Source organism: Rosa rugosa, chromosome 1 (genome assembly GCF_958449725.1).
Source record: "Rosa rugosa chromosome 1, drRosRugo1.1, whole genome shotgun sequence".
Classification (NCBI taxonomy): Eukaryota; Viridiplantae; Streptophyta; class Magnoliopsida; order Rosales; family Rosaceae; genus Rosa; species Rosa rugosa.
In genome coordinates this window covers 56,473,770-56,486,389 of record NC_084820.1, presented here as the reverse complement: position 1 = coordinate 56,486,389, position 12,620 = coordinate 56,473,770, and the positions used below count along the sequence as shown (strand labels likewise).

Below are 12,620 nucleotides of genomic sequence, written 5' to 3'. Positions count from 1 at the left end.
CACCGCACTACCACATCATTTTCTCCACCTTCATTTCTATCAACATTTTCTCCTCTTACTCCACCTATTCACACAATACATAATTCAAGCTTTACTATCTTTTATTATCAAATCTTCAAGAGCAAGAAGAAGAGGGTATCACATCCATCACCATCACCACCAAGACGTGAACTTGGAGACCATCCGACACACCAGCAAGCCAACTCTATCCCTTTTACTCTATATTTTTTTGTGTTTAATTTGGTTATGAAGTTAGTGTATGTAATTACGAGTGAGTAGTATTTTGTTCGGATTAGGGTTAAAAGGTAAAAAGAATGAAAAGAGGATGTTTTAATTCTTGATCGACTTGCATGAATTTTTGAATTTTGTGTCTAATTACAACAAGTACTAGCCATATTTACGCACCCTTTATTGCTTTTGACAAGAATTGGTGGGGATTTTCATATTAATGTCATGTTACAGTATGCAGCATATAGAAATATTTTCCCAATTTGGCTGTTGCAGACTACTGCTCTCTTCCCTGTCTCTCGTTAGATGTGTAGGCTTAATTATGGATGTAAAAACATTGAAATAGAGTTGCCTTGAAATGAAATGAAAAAAAAAATGGATTTCTTTTTTTTGTATTCATAAACTAGCTTATCTAACTAGTTACTTGTGTATAAAGTCCTCGTTTATCTGCTCATACTGTTGCAAGATTTACTTTGAGTTGTGCTGATGTTGTTACCTGGAAGAAGAGTCTCCTTCTTGGCTAGAGACCCAGGCCATCTTCAATTTGATATAGCCCTTTCAACTTTTCAGCTTAATAAAATGGCTCTTCCATGATCGATCCTAGTCAAAGACTATAAAGTGCTTTTTTTCTAGCCACTCTAACCCTTCTGCTCTCCTAGCTGTTGCATAATGAAAATTGCTTATTCTTATTGCATCCTAGATGAGCATTCTTCTTGTTCAAGTCCAATTGAAACCACATTTCTAGGAACAAATTAATTTAAAATGCAAAACAAAGTCCAACTTCATAAGATATGAAGTGAATGGAATTGAAGAGTAAAGTAGCAAATGCAGAAGCAGTGGCAAGAAAAACTTAAATATTATTTAAGCTTTGAGCCTCAGACAAGAAACATTTTTGTATACAATATATATTATATATGAATAGATTATTCTTTCTCCAGCGGTTACAAAAGATATCAACCTCTACATACATGAAAAAGAAGTAAATAAACAATAAGGACCAACTAGAACTAGCTTTTATTGGTTCCCAGTTGTATTGTCAATCCATGAAAGATCCTCTGCTTGTGGTTTAAAGGCTCAAATCCTTTTGGTAGGCAATTGCACCAGAGTGCGGTACTCTCCGAGAGCCCACAATGGGAAGATATTTCTATATGCTGCATAGTGCAACATGGCATTCCTCATGAAAACTCCCATCAGTTCCTGTTGGGGGAAATCACCGTCATCCAATTGACCATTCATCAACACCCTTGCGGCACGGTGGATAGGAGTTGGATCTCTCTCAGCCTGTCGACCGTGAATTAGACCCATCAATCCAAGGGCAGTTTGCACCATATTTGTACTGTCCTGAGCTGTGTATTTCTGTATAAAACACAAAGCAGAAAACAATGTCATCAGTTGCTTTTCACAGAGAGAAAGAAGAGTAAAGTATCTCAAGATTTGTGGTTAGTTATATACATAGAAGTGGAAGAAGAATAGTACCTTATTTGTGCATGAGGTGTAGTGCTCTCCCCAACCACCATCTTCCCTCTGTGTATTGAGCAAGAAATCGACACCTTTACGAACAGCCTCACAGTTGTTGTATGTTCTTCCAGCAGCCTCTAATCCTTTGATTCCGAACCATGTTCCATAGACAAAGCAGATACCCCAGTTTCCATACCATGAACCATCAGGGTATTGGATACTTTCAATGTAGTCTGCAGCCCTTGTGATGAAGTTGTTAATCTCCTTCCTTCTGTGACCAGGGTACAACTTCCTAAACAACACTAGGGCCTGGATTGAAGATGAAGTACACTCGATGTATTCGTATTCAATGACAAGGTCCTCAAGAAATTCGACGGGGTTGAGCCACTGAAGAGAGAAAAGAAATGAAAATGTAAATGTTATGATACATACTTAGAAGATTTTGAAATGAGCTAGTATAAGATTTTTGGTTTTTACCTCCAACCATTTAGGAGCTCCAGTTGGCTCCCAGGCCGATACACCACCATTTGGACTCTGTAGTGACATTATGACATTGACAGCATCATACATACACTCAGCTTCCATTGGCTCACCAACAAGCTCTGGTGACATCACTGCAAACAGACAGCAGCACTGAAACAAAAACAGTACAAGGTCAGCACCATTGTTATAGTGAGGCTCTTAACTTTCTACTCAAGTTAAGTGCGGTAGTCTTGAATAAGTAAGCTCAGTTACCCTCAATGCTTCTGCAGTGCAGTCAGACACTTGCCATCCATGATCCCGATCAGAGAAAGTCCAGCATCCTTTAGAAATATGACGGAAATGAGCCAAGTAGTCGCCGGAAGTATTCATCCTCACCTATAATGTTTTCAAAGAGGTCAAAATCATTAGGCCAACAGAAAATGTAAAGGATTGAAGAAACTTATTTGTTTTTGGGCTTCAATCTGGTACCTGAGATTTCTTTAGGAAGTCATGTGCCAACTTAAGTACAGGTCCAAATTCATTGTTGAGATTCCCACAAAGCAATGCTTGAATCACAAGAGCACAATCCCATGACTGACTACCAAAACTCTGCATCTTGATACCATCTTCACCGAGCCAAATATAATCAGTAACTCTAGGAAGATGCTTCTTAAAAGCTTCTCCACTAGGATCCTCAGCCCAACAAGCAAGCATCATCAATGGCTGTCAAAATCAAATGGGAATCGTTATTAGATCATTAGAATTAAACCACATGCAGGCATACATATACACTGATGAAGAGGTTTTTCACACACTACATACCTTTTCAACACATCCAATGGTAATGTAGCGACTGTTCTCATCTTCGTAATGAATTTGGTCTATGGTGAATTGAACAGCATTGTCTCTGATCTTTTTGAAGGGCCAGATTTTGAGAAGAGGCTCACAAACATTGTAAAGACTATCCCACATAAAGCGCTGTACTCTTCCATGAGGATAGTAGTTATCTTCCTGCATTAGTTAACAGTATATACTACAGTCAGTTTATGAATGTGAGTATAGTCTTATGATGTATGAACTCAGCAACGAAATGATGAACTCACTGTTGCACAATGATGGCGCACTTGACACCACTTGATTTGATCGTAAGGCTCATTGTAGATTTCTTGTCTCAATTGCTCAACAAGAGGAGTGATTGGGCCAACAAATCTTGTTGCATAAAAGTAAGACATGGGTAGGTAAGTCAACCTACAGTAGCAAAACATTTTTGCTGCACATATGAAGTGGTACTAGTTAGAACCAGAGAGTTACTGAACCATGGAACTTCGAATGATCTGATAGCAAGTAAAATTGTGCCTACATGGATGAAATGGAAGCAGAGTAGGGTAGGTCCAAAACTCTGGGGGCATTGGGTTGCTTCCTTCCCAATCATAAACACCAAGTATCTGTAACACAGCAAGTAAACTCAGCCATGTGTACAATGCAACAATATCATAACACGTTCAGCATAAAAGTTTTTAAGTATTTCATACCGCCATCCAGGTCTTTCCCCATGAAGCAGAATATTGTGCACCACCGCGGTCAAGAATCCATTTCCGGGCCCTTGCACAGGCGTTGTCTCGACCACCCTCAGGGCCTTCTCCGAGAATACGCATCATACAATAGTTGAGACATGTGGTGAACATCATACTAGGCCCTGCAATGTGCAAACCCCAGCCACCATCTTCGTTCTGATGGTTGTATGTGTAGCGCAAGATTTCCTTCTTGTGCTCAGCAGAGAAAACAACATTGAGGTGTCCTGGTATGTATACACTCATGACCTGCATATGAAGAAACATGTACAACAATTAGGCAGCTGTGAAATGCATTTTCACCCCAAGACCCAATTTTTACTGTCATCTACTCATTCTGTTACTGTAAAAATTTATTGACTGCGGTAACATACCAAGGGAGGAAAGTAAAAGTTTGGGCCAGCATTCTCAGCAGGCCAGTGACCATGGGGTGACTGCAAGGCATTCCAGAAGGAAGCAGCCCTCTTGTATGCAGCTGTGGCCTGATCAAATGTGATTTCCTCACCTTCCCCAATTCTCACCGGAGGAATTTCTTGCTTGAAGTTTCTCTCTCTTAGCATCTGCAATTGGGTAAAAAAAAATAAAAATTAGTTAGGACTTTCTATTAATTTGCACCCAATATATTATTTCTGGAACTAAATTTAAGAAACAACCAGAATCCTGTACACTTATTCAAGAACCCAATGATGAGGAAACAATCAGAATCTCGTTCACTGTCATATTTGATCATTCAAAAGTGGCACCCTCAAAGAATAAAAGAGGGGGGCACATATCAACGTGTCACATCTTTTCCTATGAATTAGATTTTTTTTTTTTGGTAAAAAGAAAAAATTGGGTATATCTTATCTCCTATATATGGACAATTTGTATTATATTATCTATAAGAAAAGACAAATGCTACCCACCCAGCAACCTCAAATTTTGGCCTGCTCTTGACCTTAACACCCCTCAACTCTGTCCTCTTCTGTGTTTGAAATAGTTTTTCTAAAGAATTAAGAAGGTAAACAACTTCTGGGTATTTTCTTGAGCCACAATAATCAATTGAAGTCTCCATCAAAAGCTTAGAACGTGAGTGTAGTCGAAGCAACCCAGATATATTAACCAACTCAGAGATCCCAATATAGTAGAACGTAGAACTATTCAATTATAAAAGATCAATGGGTCAATAATGTTTAGTCAGGTTGGACTTGTTAAACTGTATATTAGGTAGCTTGAATTATGCATTCTATTTCAGGGTTTGTTAAAACTATCTTTTTTCAAATGAGATATCTTTAATATAATCTATGTTCTCATTTGAAGAATGAGCCAACTTTGTTTGACCAATAAGAGGAGGAAATGAAAATTATAAAGAAAAGGTTTACCCATATATAGAAGTATGCCAACGAGGCACACAACAAGTTCACAAAAGTTGACCAATCTGGTTTAAGAAATTTTAGTTGAGAATTTTGAAGAAAAAAAAAATATTATATTTATGTTCATACTGTTATGTCACATGTTTCACCTAATTTAGAGGTGGAAATAAACATTAACATGAAATCATACAGGACAAGAGAAAGGATCTGGCTTAGATTTTTTTGTTAATTTATTTTCAATGAGGTATCTATTAGCTATTCCAGCCTTCCAGGTTGTGCAATTAACTAATTAACAACTCGCCATGTTTCCTTTCAAAAAAAAAAAAAAAACTCGCCATGTTTAGGTGAACATGCACAATCTTCCTTGTTGTCAACAAAAACAACGTAATCTTCTGAGATTAAGTTGATCTTCAAAATGTGTAGCACTAACTAATTTGTTTTGTTTATTTAAATTTTGATCGGTTGAAAACTTGAAATACATTTTTCTACTATATGCAAGTAACTACTGACATGTATTATTTAGTGAAAAAATATGCTTGATCAAAATTAGTACCTGAAAACGCCAGAGGAGGTCACTGCTGGGAGCAACCTTGTAGCGATTTTGGTAGAAATTCTCACGAGCGGCCTCAACCTCGGCGCGCTCTTCCGGTGTGCCTGCATCGGGGTCGAACTCCCATGTCTGCCTCCCATGGAAGTTGTTTGTGCTGAAGAGCAAAGGGTCATTGGCACCCTCTCCGAACTTAATCCTCCACATCTTCTCTTTTTAGTTGTACGACAAGAAACCTTTCTCTATAGTACTGCATATGAAATGAGGTGAAATTAGTATTCAGAAACCTTGAACAACCTTAAGAACATTTGTAAGTAATAACTACGTGTGTATTTATATACATATATATTCAAGGCTCTTGATCATATATGGATGTTTCGACCACCCATATGAGCTTTTAATTAGTACCAGAAAGCTTGGGGAAGATCGAAGATAAGCTAATTGCAAACTCAGATGGGGTTTAAGTACTATATATATGACTAAAGCTCTTGATCATGTATATATTTCAACCACCCTTTTGAACTCGATCCTACCCAAACTCTCTCTGTACGTAATGACCAGAAATGTTGCTGGAGATCAGAGATGGGTAGTACTGAAAAGCTCTGTGAATATAATATATGATGGCTGGTGTGGACTTACCGGCCGATCTGAAACCGGTTGCTGATGAAGTGAGAGAGAGAGAGAGAGAGAGGAGTTTGATGAATTGTGAATTGTGATGTTTGAGATGCATGGGATGCCCACTTTATATAGATAGGAACTAGGAAGGATGGGGAGGCCGACAATAAATTATAGCCCACCTTGTTCATATTTTATTGTCTAATTCTCAGTGTGGAGTGAGTTAGTGTGCGTGTTTTGTGTGCGTGTAAGAGCGAAAGCATTACTGACCAAAATTAAAGTGAGAGAAAAGAAAAATTATAATTAGGTGAAATAATTTCATGGTCAACTTTGGTGTTTTCTCCGGCCAAATCGTCGATCTGTTGTTTTCTTCGAATATTTTGCGTACTGTAACATTTTCATAAGTCATAACCAACTTTCTTATCCATATTTCTTTTTATTTCTGAGTTACATTCTTCTTCATTTTCATAGTTAATAGATTTGGCAAAAACAACTCTCTAGCCAGCCAAGGGAATGTATGTATAGGAGACTAGGACCGGCCTTGAGATTTTTAGAGCCCTAGTACTATTCTCAAAAAAAAAAAAAAAAAAAAAAAAAAAAGAGTAAAGGTACAAGGCATTGCATGTTTTGTTTTGGTATATAAAAGTTATATAGAAATATTAGCTACCCATTTTTTTTCTTTTTTTAGGAGAACGGAATCAGGTTCCATTAAATAACGACCTCACTCTCTCAATCAAGCTAGAGGAATTCGAAAACTAATATTAGAAACTTGATGCACAAATCAGCCTGCAAAGAGCAGAGCTAACCAAAAACAAAATACACAAAACTAGAAAAAGAAAATGCAAAAAAGTAAAAAAACTGTACACCTATCCAACCCTAAATCAAAGCAACCGACATGACAAGCATTGACGCCTAAGACTTTTTATGGTGTACATCGCCACTCTTCACTTAGCACACAGTAACGATCAATGGCATAATAGGATGAGAGCCGAGCCAAGCTCAATTATTCAAAGCAAAGAAAATGGAATGCTGCCACTCCCCCAAAAGCCCTCACAGGCCTGATCCAAAAAAGAGAAGTGATAAGAGAAAGAGCTTTCCCAGCCAGACCCCAAGCAAAGGCCCAGGAAGGCAGAGGCTCACTAGCCAAAGCCCATCTCCTACACAACACCTCTCTAGACCCACCTACAACAAGCCGTCGAGGAAACAAACACTGGTCACTAGTCCAGCTGCCTACCGTGACCCTCCACCACTGCCATGGTCAAGTGAGGAAGCTCCTAGACCAAGCTACCGCCCCCAAAACGTAGCTCACTGCTGAGAAAACAGACATGATCTGATTGGAATAGTTGTCGTTCAACCCTGTAGTCAGTCGCCGCCTCCTTTTGGTGCAGCGCCTGTTGAATCTGATCCCCGATGTAGCCCAAACACCCTCAACCACTGCCTTCTGCCGCAGCAATCAGAGCCTTTCCAACATACCTAGATCGATCATCAATGCCAAGCCATACCACCATGATCGTTGCCGGAGCACCAGAGCCGCACCACATAAGCGAAAACCTGAGACCAGTTGCCTGGGATACGACCACCATCGCCAAACAAACCGCACTAATCTGCGCCACCGATCTAGTCACCGACCTCGCTGCCAGCCCTTCACCGATCCGTACACCTTCCTCTCCCTGTAGAACGTTGCTGCCTGGTATGGGGAACGAGGTTCACCACCGCCACGAATGCGAAACTAGGGTTTCACCAGCCGAAGTCACTCCGAGACTCACAGAGGCCTCCACATGGATTTTTTCTAGGAATTGTCTTGTACAACCTTTTTTTATTAACTACCCAATTAATTTGAGTAGATTGTGAGAAATTTAAGTATATTAAATCTATTCAATTTAAAGCAACCTAGCATGAAACCTCCCTGTCTTGTGTTCGAGTCTGAGCACCCATCAGTTTGTGGTTAGCAGGTTTGAGGGGTCTTTAGGTTTGTACGCCTGCAGCAAAGGATTAGTCTGGTTTTATTAGGATACCCTCGTACCTTGGTCCGAATATTGACTGGGTGGGTGTTACTAAATCGCACGTAACCGAGGTGTCTTACTATCTCACCCCCGATAAAAATAAAAAATAAATTACTATTCTATTTTACCTCATAAATCTCTCGCAAGTCATACTTTCCTGTTGAAACTATAAATTTGATAAAATTAATCGAAAGTAATTAGAAAAGTCAAAATCAAGTTTGATACCCAAGATTAAAATGTAGAAAGAATCTTAGGTATGGTAGACGTGCCACGTGATTGGTACGCCCAACCAATCATGACTCATACAGAGGGGTAGTGGGGGATGTTTTGAGTATTTTATTTTAATACAACAGAGGTAATTTTGGAATACAATTAAGAGACAAATAAACATGATTGACTTGGCGTACCAGCCACGTGGCATGTTTGCACTACGTAAGAATTTCTCTAGAAAGTAATCATGATATGGCATAAAAATCAAGTTTTATTCACCAACAAAATGTTTTTATTTTTAGGGCTAGTTTGGGATTGCTGTGACTTTTAAAAAAAAAACTGATGTTGCTGTGTTGTAAGAATAATCAGCTGTGAATTAAAACAGTTTCATGTTTGGTAAATAATATTTTTAAAAGCGTTGTCAGTACATAAAACAACTGCAGATCATGTTTTGATCCACAGCAGCTTCTAAAAGCAACCTCTGAGCTGCTTCTAAAATCTGCTGCCAGTGACCTATAATTTTCAATTAAAGCTGCTTTTTATTTATTTACCAAACACAATAAAATTTAAAATTTTGAACAAAAGCTGATTTTTTTAAAAGCGAAGCAATCTCAAACGGGACCTTATATAGTCTCTAATCAGTTCCTTCTCCGGTAACACATTTTAAAAGTTAGTTAGGAAAATTATTGATATTTCTAATTTTCTCCATCACTGATTTATACAATTTACGAATTTTCTTAATAAGAAATTTTTTTAACCTTTTTTTTTATAATACAAAATTTTTATTAAGAATCAATAAAATAATTAATAAAAAAGTTCTTGCTCCAGACCGTAACAGTAGTTACAATGAAGTTGTTTGCAACACGTGAATGCTCTATCTTGGCATTATTTGGTACAATACATACTAAGTGGGGAATAATCCTAATTGTCTCTTTTGTAAAATCGACAGAAATGATGTGAAGAGTTCATTACTAAGAATAGTTTGTGAATAAAATAAGAAATTGCTACAATTAAAGGCATTGTGCTATATTTTGGCTTTACTATTTATATTGATTCCCGAAAGGAAGAAACCAAGAAAACGTGAGGTTATTTGTTGTCTCCCATTTTTAAAAGATGAAATGTAAATAGGGACCTTGACCCAAAGCATCAAAATGTGCAAAAATTATCCCACTTACTCCAGCAACAGATTTTTGTTCCCACTTACACACTTTAACAGAAAATGACCATTTTACCCTTAACTCAATTAAAGAATTACAAGCATTGCCACTGTATCCTCTCTCTCTCTCTCTCTCTCTCTCTCTCTCTCTCTCTCTCTCTCTCTCTCTCTCTCTCTCTCTCTCTCTCTCTCTCTCTCTCTCTCTCTCGTCCTTGTTCACACCGGCGTCGATGCCGCATCGGATCTCGTCGGCGCTAAGTCGCTGGGGCTGGATCGATTTTGCCTGCACAGTTCGGATCCTGGTCGGCTCGTCGGCAACAAGGAGGCGATCTGAAGCTACGTGGTAGCCGGAGTCGAACGTCTGGTAGGTGCGCGGCGGCCAGAGTCAAAGAGCGAAGACGAAGAAGCTACGTGAAGACGACCGCCTGGTCGGAGCTCCGAAGCACCGGCTCCGGCTTTTGACTTGGGTGCCCAGAGCATTTTCTGGGTGCCCAAATTGGTTTTTTTTATTTTGGAAAATGAGGGCAGATTTTTTTTTTTTTTGGTGACATCTGGGCAGAAGGCCCAAAAGGAAAGAAAAGAAAAAGTTTTATTGGGGGGCAATAGACATCTATTGGGGGGAAGTAGACGTCTTGAATTTATGTAATCTCCTAGTTTTTTTATTTAATCAAAGTTTTATTTGTCTAATTTTAGGAAGATTAGTTCTTATTCTGGCGACCTAATGTTCTATTGAGGGGCAATAGACTATTAGGTTAAGTAAAAATTTAAAAACCCCTTCCGTCTATGCATGATCTAATCATGACACCTGAAGAAACCAAACAAATTAAAGCCATGCTGTCATTGCAGCATGGAGAGTTGGAGACTGATACTGGTCGATCCTGCTCTCTTTGGCGTGCTCATGTACTAAGATTTATGATTTATAATGTGTGTGTATATATTTATATGCAGAACAACAAGTTTGACTACTTCTCTTGTATATCCTTTTTCGCGGTGAGAAAATGTTGACTATTTGTTGAAGCCGGTCCTCCAATCATAGCTAACAGTAAGGACTCCATCTCCTACCAACAATGGCGGGCTTGACTTTTCCACGCAACGCTATTATTCTTTTCCTTTTCATATGAATCGACATGCTCGATCATTACTATTGTACTGAATCTTACGATCATTAAATTATACCAGTTTTTAAGTGTAGATTTTGTCTAAATTAAACCCTGTAAAACATAAACTAATAATCACATTGACACGTTCATGGAAACCAGCAAATGGCCCCAAAAAAACAACAATTATTATCTAATATATATACTCATTAATTAAATGAAGGGAAATGACAGAAGATTACAATAACAATGTTCCATTCAAACTTGGTGAGTGCTTGAAGTCAATGAGGTTAAGCTTAGACTGCATCGAGTGATAGGGAAAGGAAAAGAGACGTCAGATGGGTTATACCAAGTACCAGAGACAGCTCCAATTCAAAGTTTATATGCTACATTAAAATCAAAGGCCTCTTCTGCGAAGAGACAAATCAAAGAAAACTTCACAACTCATATATATGCTCGGTTTCACATTTGAGTAGTGGGTGAATAGAGGATATAATTGCTTTGACATTACTGATTGAGTATTTGAGTGTGAGTAAAGTACTGAAATATGTTCAAACCTAATGGAGGGTCAACTAACTGAGGGCGGTTAAGTACGAAGAAAATGGGGTTCAAGCTAGTGATGTTTATAATTATGGTAGTTGGGTGTGAATTTCAACTGTATATATGTTTGTCCATGTGACCCAATAACCCAATTGAATAATCATCGCATCTAAGATTTAAAGTACTTATAGGAGATAGTATTCGTGCACCAACGTGCACTTACACTAACAGAAATAGACAGCTAGATAACATCAAGTATATTTTTTTGTTATTAAAGAAAATTGTCTATAAATTTTAACGGCTGAGATCTGCTGGATCTATTGATTCACTTGCACCGTCGATGTATAGAATAATTTTCCGTACTTCCAGTGATATATTGAAACAAGAAAACAAAATTGATTAAGATTTATAATTTTGTGATTTTATATGAAGTTGCAATTTGTATTAAAATTCGGTCTCCACACTAATCAATTATATACAAGGCGTTAATAGTTTTGTTAGTCACTGGCATGATACATGTGAAATAAGGATTAACAAACACATTTGTCCAAACAAAATGACACTTAATTTTACATTTCCGTCCATGAAAGGCATGATACATGTGAAATAAGGATTAACAAACATATTCGGCCAAACAAAATGACATTTAATTTTACATTTCCATCCATCAAAGGGTAATCATGCATTTACATAAAAGGTACATATATAGATATCAAATGAAAGGCGAATGATGCATTTACATTCCGATTCACTCTCTAGTCAAAAAGAGAAAAGAGAAAATAAAAGAATGAAAATTTGAATTTACCTGCAAACCATACATATTTAATATGTTGCATGTTGAAGGTAGCCCACCCGGCTACCCGGAATGATAGCTCACCCGGCCACCACTTTTGTACCAAATAAAAAATATGTTGCATGTTGAGGGTTTCGTACCTAAAGGGAAGAGCCCAAAAGATCAAGGGAAAAGGAGAATACTTTCTAATGGGAAACATACTGGAGTCCCACCCTAGGGCCCGACCTAAAGAAAACGATAAGTGTAAGGATAAATTGGTTCCTATCGGTATGGGACATGGAGATCATCAACCTAAACTATTGTTTGTCACGAAAGTAATTCCTTTACACAATGTGACAACATTTACTTGGTTTAGGAAAGTGGTTCATCATTGTAACTAGCATTCACATGCGTTGTGTATGTATAGTAAAATGAATTGATTGAAACAGAGACCCAAAACCAAATAGTTGTTATATACTATATAAAGTTTAGATCATATATATCTTATTTGATTTTCATGTCCTTCACAATTTTTGAATAGATCTTGTCCATCCAACACATGCGCTTTCATATGATATTGTAAGTTTAGCAATTAGAACATTGCCCCAA

General features: G+C 37.9%; 1 protein-coding gene across 1 annotated transcript; it reads right to left on the bottom strand.

Annotated features, from left to right (window-relative positions):
- Nucleotides 1-1,065: 1,065 nt before the first annotated feature.
- LOC133725596 (beta-amyrin synthase-like) lies at nt 1,066-6,413 on the bottom strand. Its single transcript, XM_062152905.1, has 12 exons — nt 6,258-6,413; nt 5,625-5,868; nt 4,094-4,279; nt 3,681-3,968; nt 3,509-3,593; nt 3,252-3,418; nt 2,971-3,159; nt 2,638-2,871; nt 2,422-2,544; nt 2,164-2,319; nt 1,705-2,073; nt 1,066-1,584 (listed from the first exon to the last, which is right to left on the bottom strand). Exons 2-12 carry the CDS (start codon nt 5,823-5,825, stop codon nt 1,303-1,305), a joined length of 2,280 nt encoding a protein of 759 aa, XP_062008889.1. The 5' UTR covers nt 5,826-5,868; nt 6,258-6,413; the 3' UTR covers nt 1,066-1,302.
- Nucleotides 6,414-12,620: the final 6,207 nt, after the last annotated feature.

Excerpts from the sequence above, each read along its gene's own strand:
- LOC133725596 (XM_062152905.1), bottom strand. The coding sequence starts at position 5,825 with ATGTGGAGGATTAAGTTCGGAGAGGGTGCCAATGACCCTTTGCTCTTC. Across the intron at positions 3,160-3,251 it reads TGCGCCATCATTGTGCAACA|GAAGATAACTACTATCCTCA; the intron begins GTGAGTTCATCA and ends TAACTAATGCAG. Across the intron at positions 2,320-2,421 it reads GCACTGCAGAAGCATTGAGG|TGCTGCTGTCTGTTTGCAGT; the intron begins GTAACTGAGCTT and ends TTTTTGTTTCAG.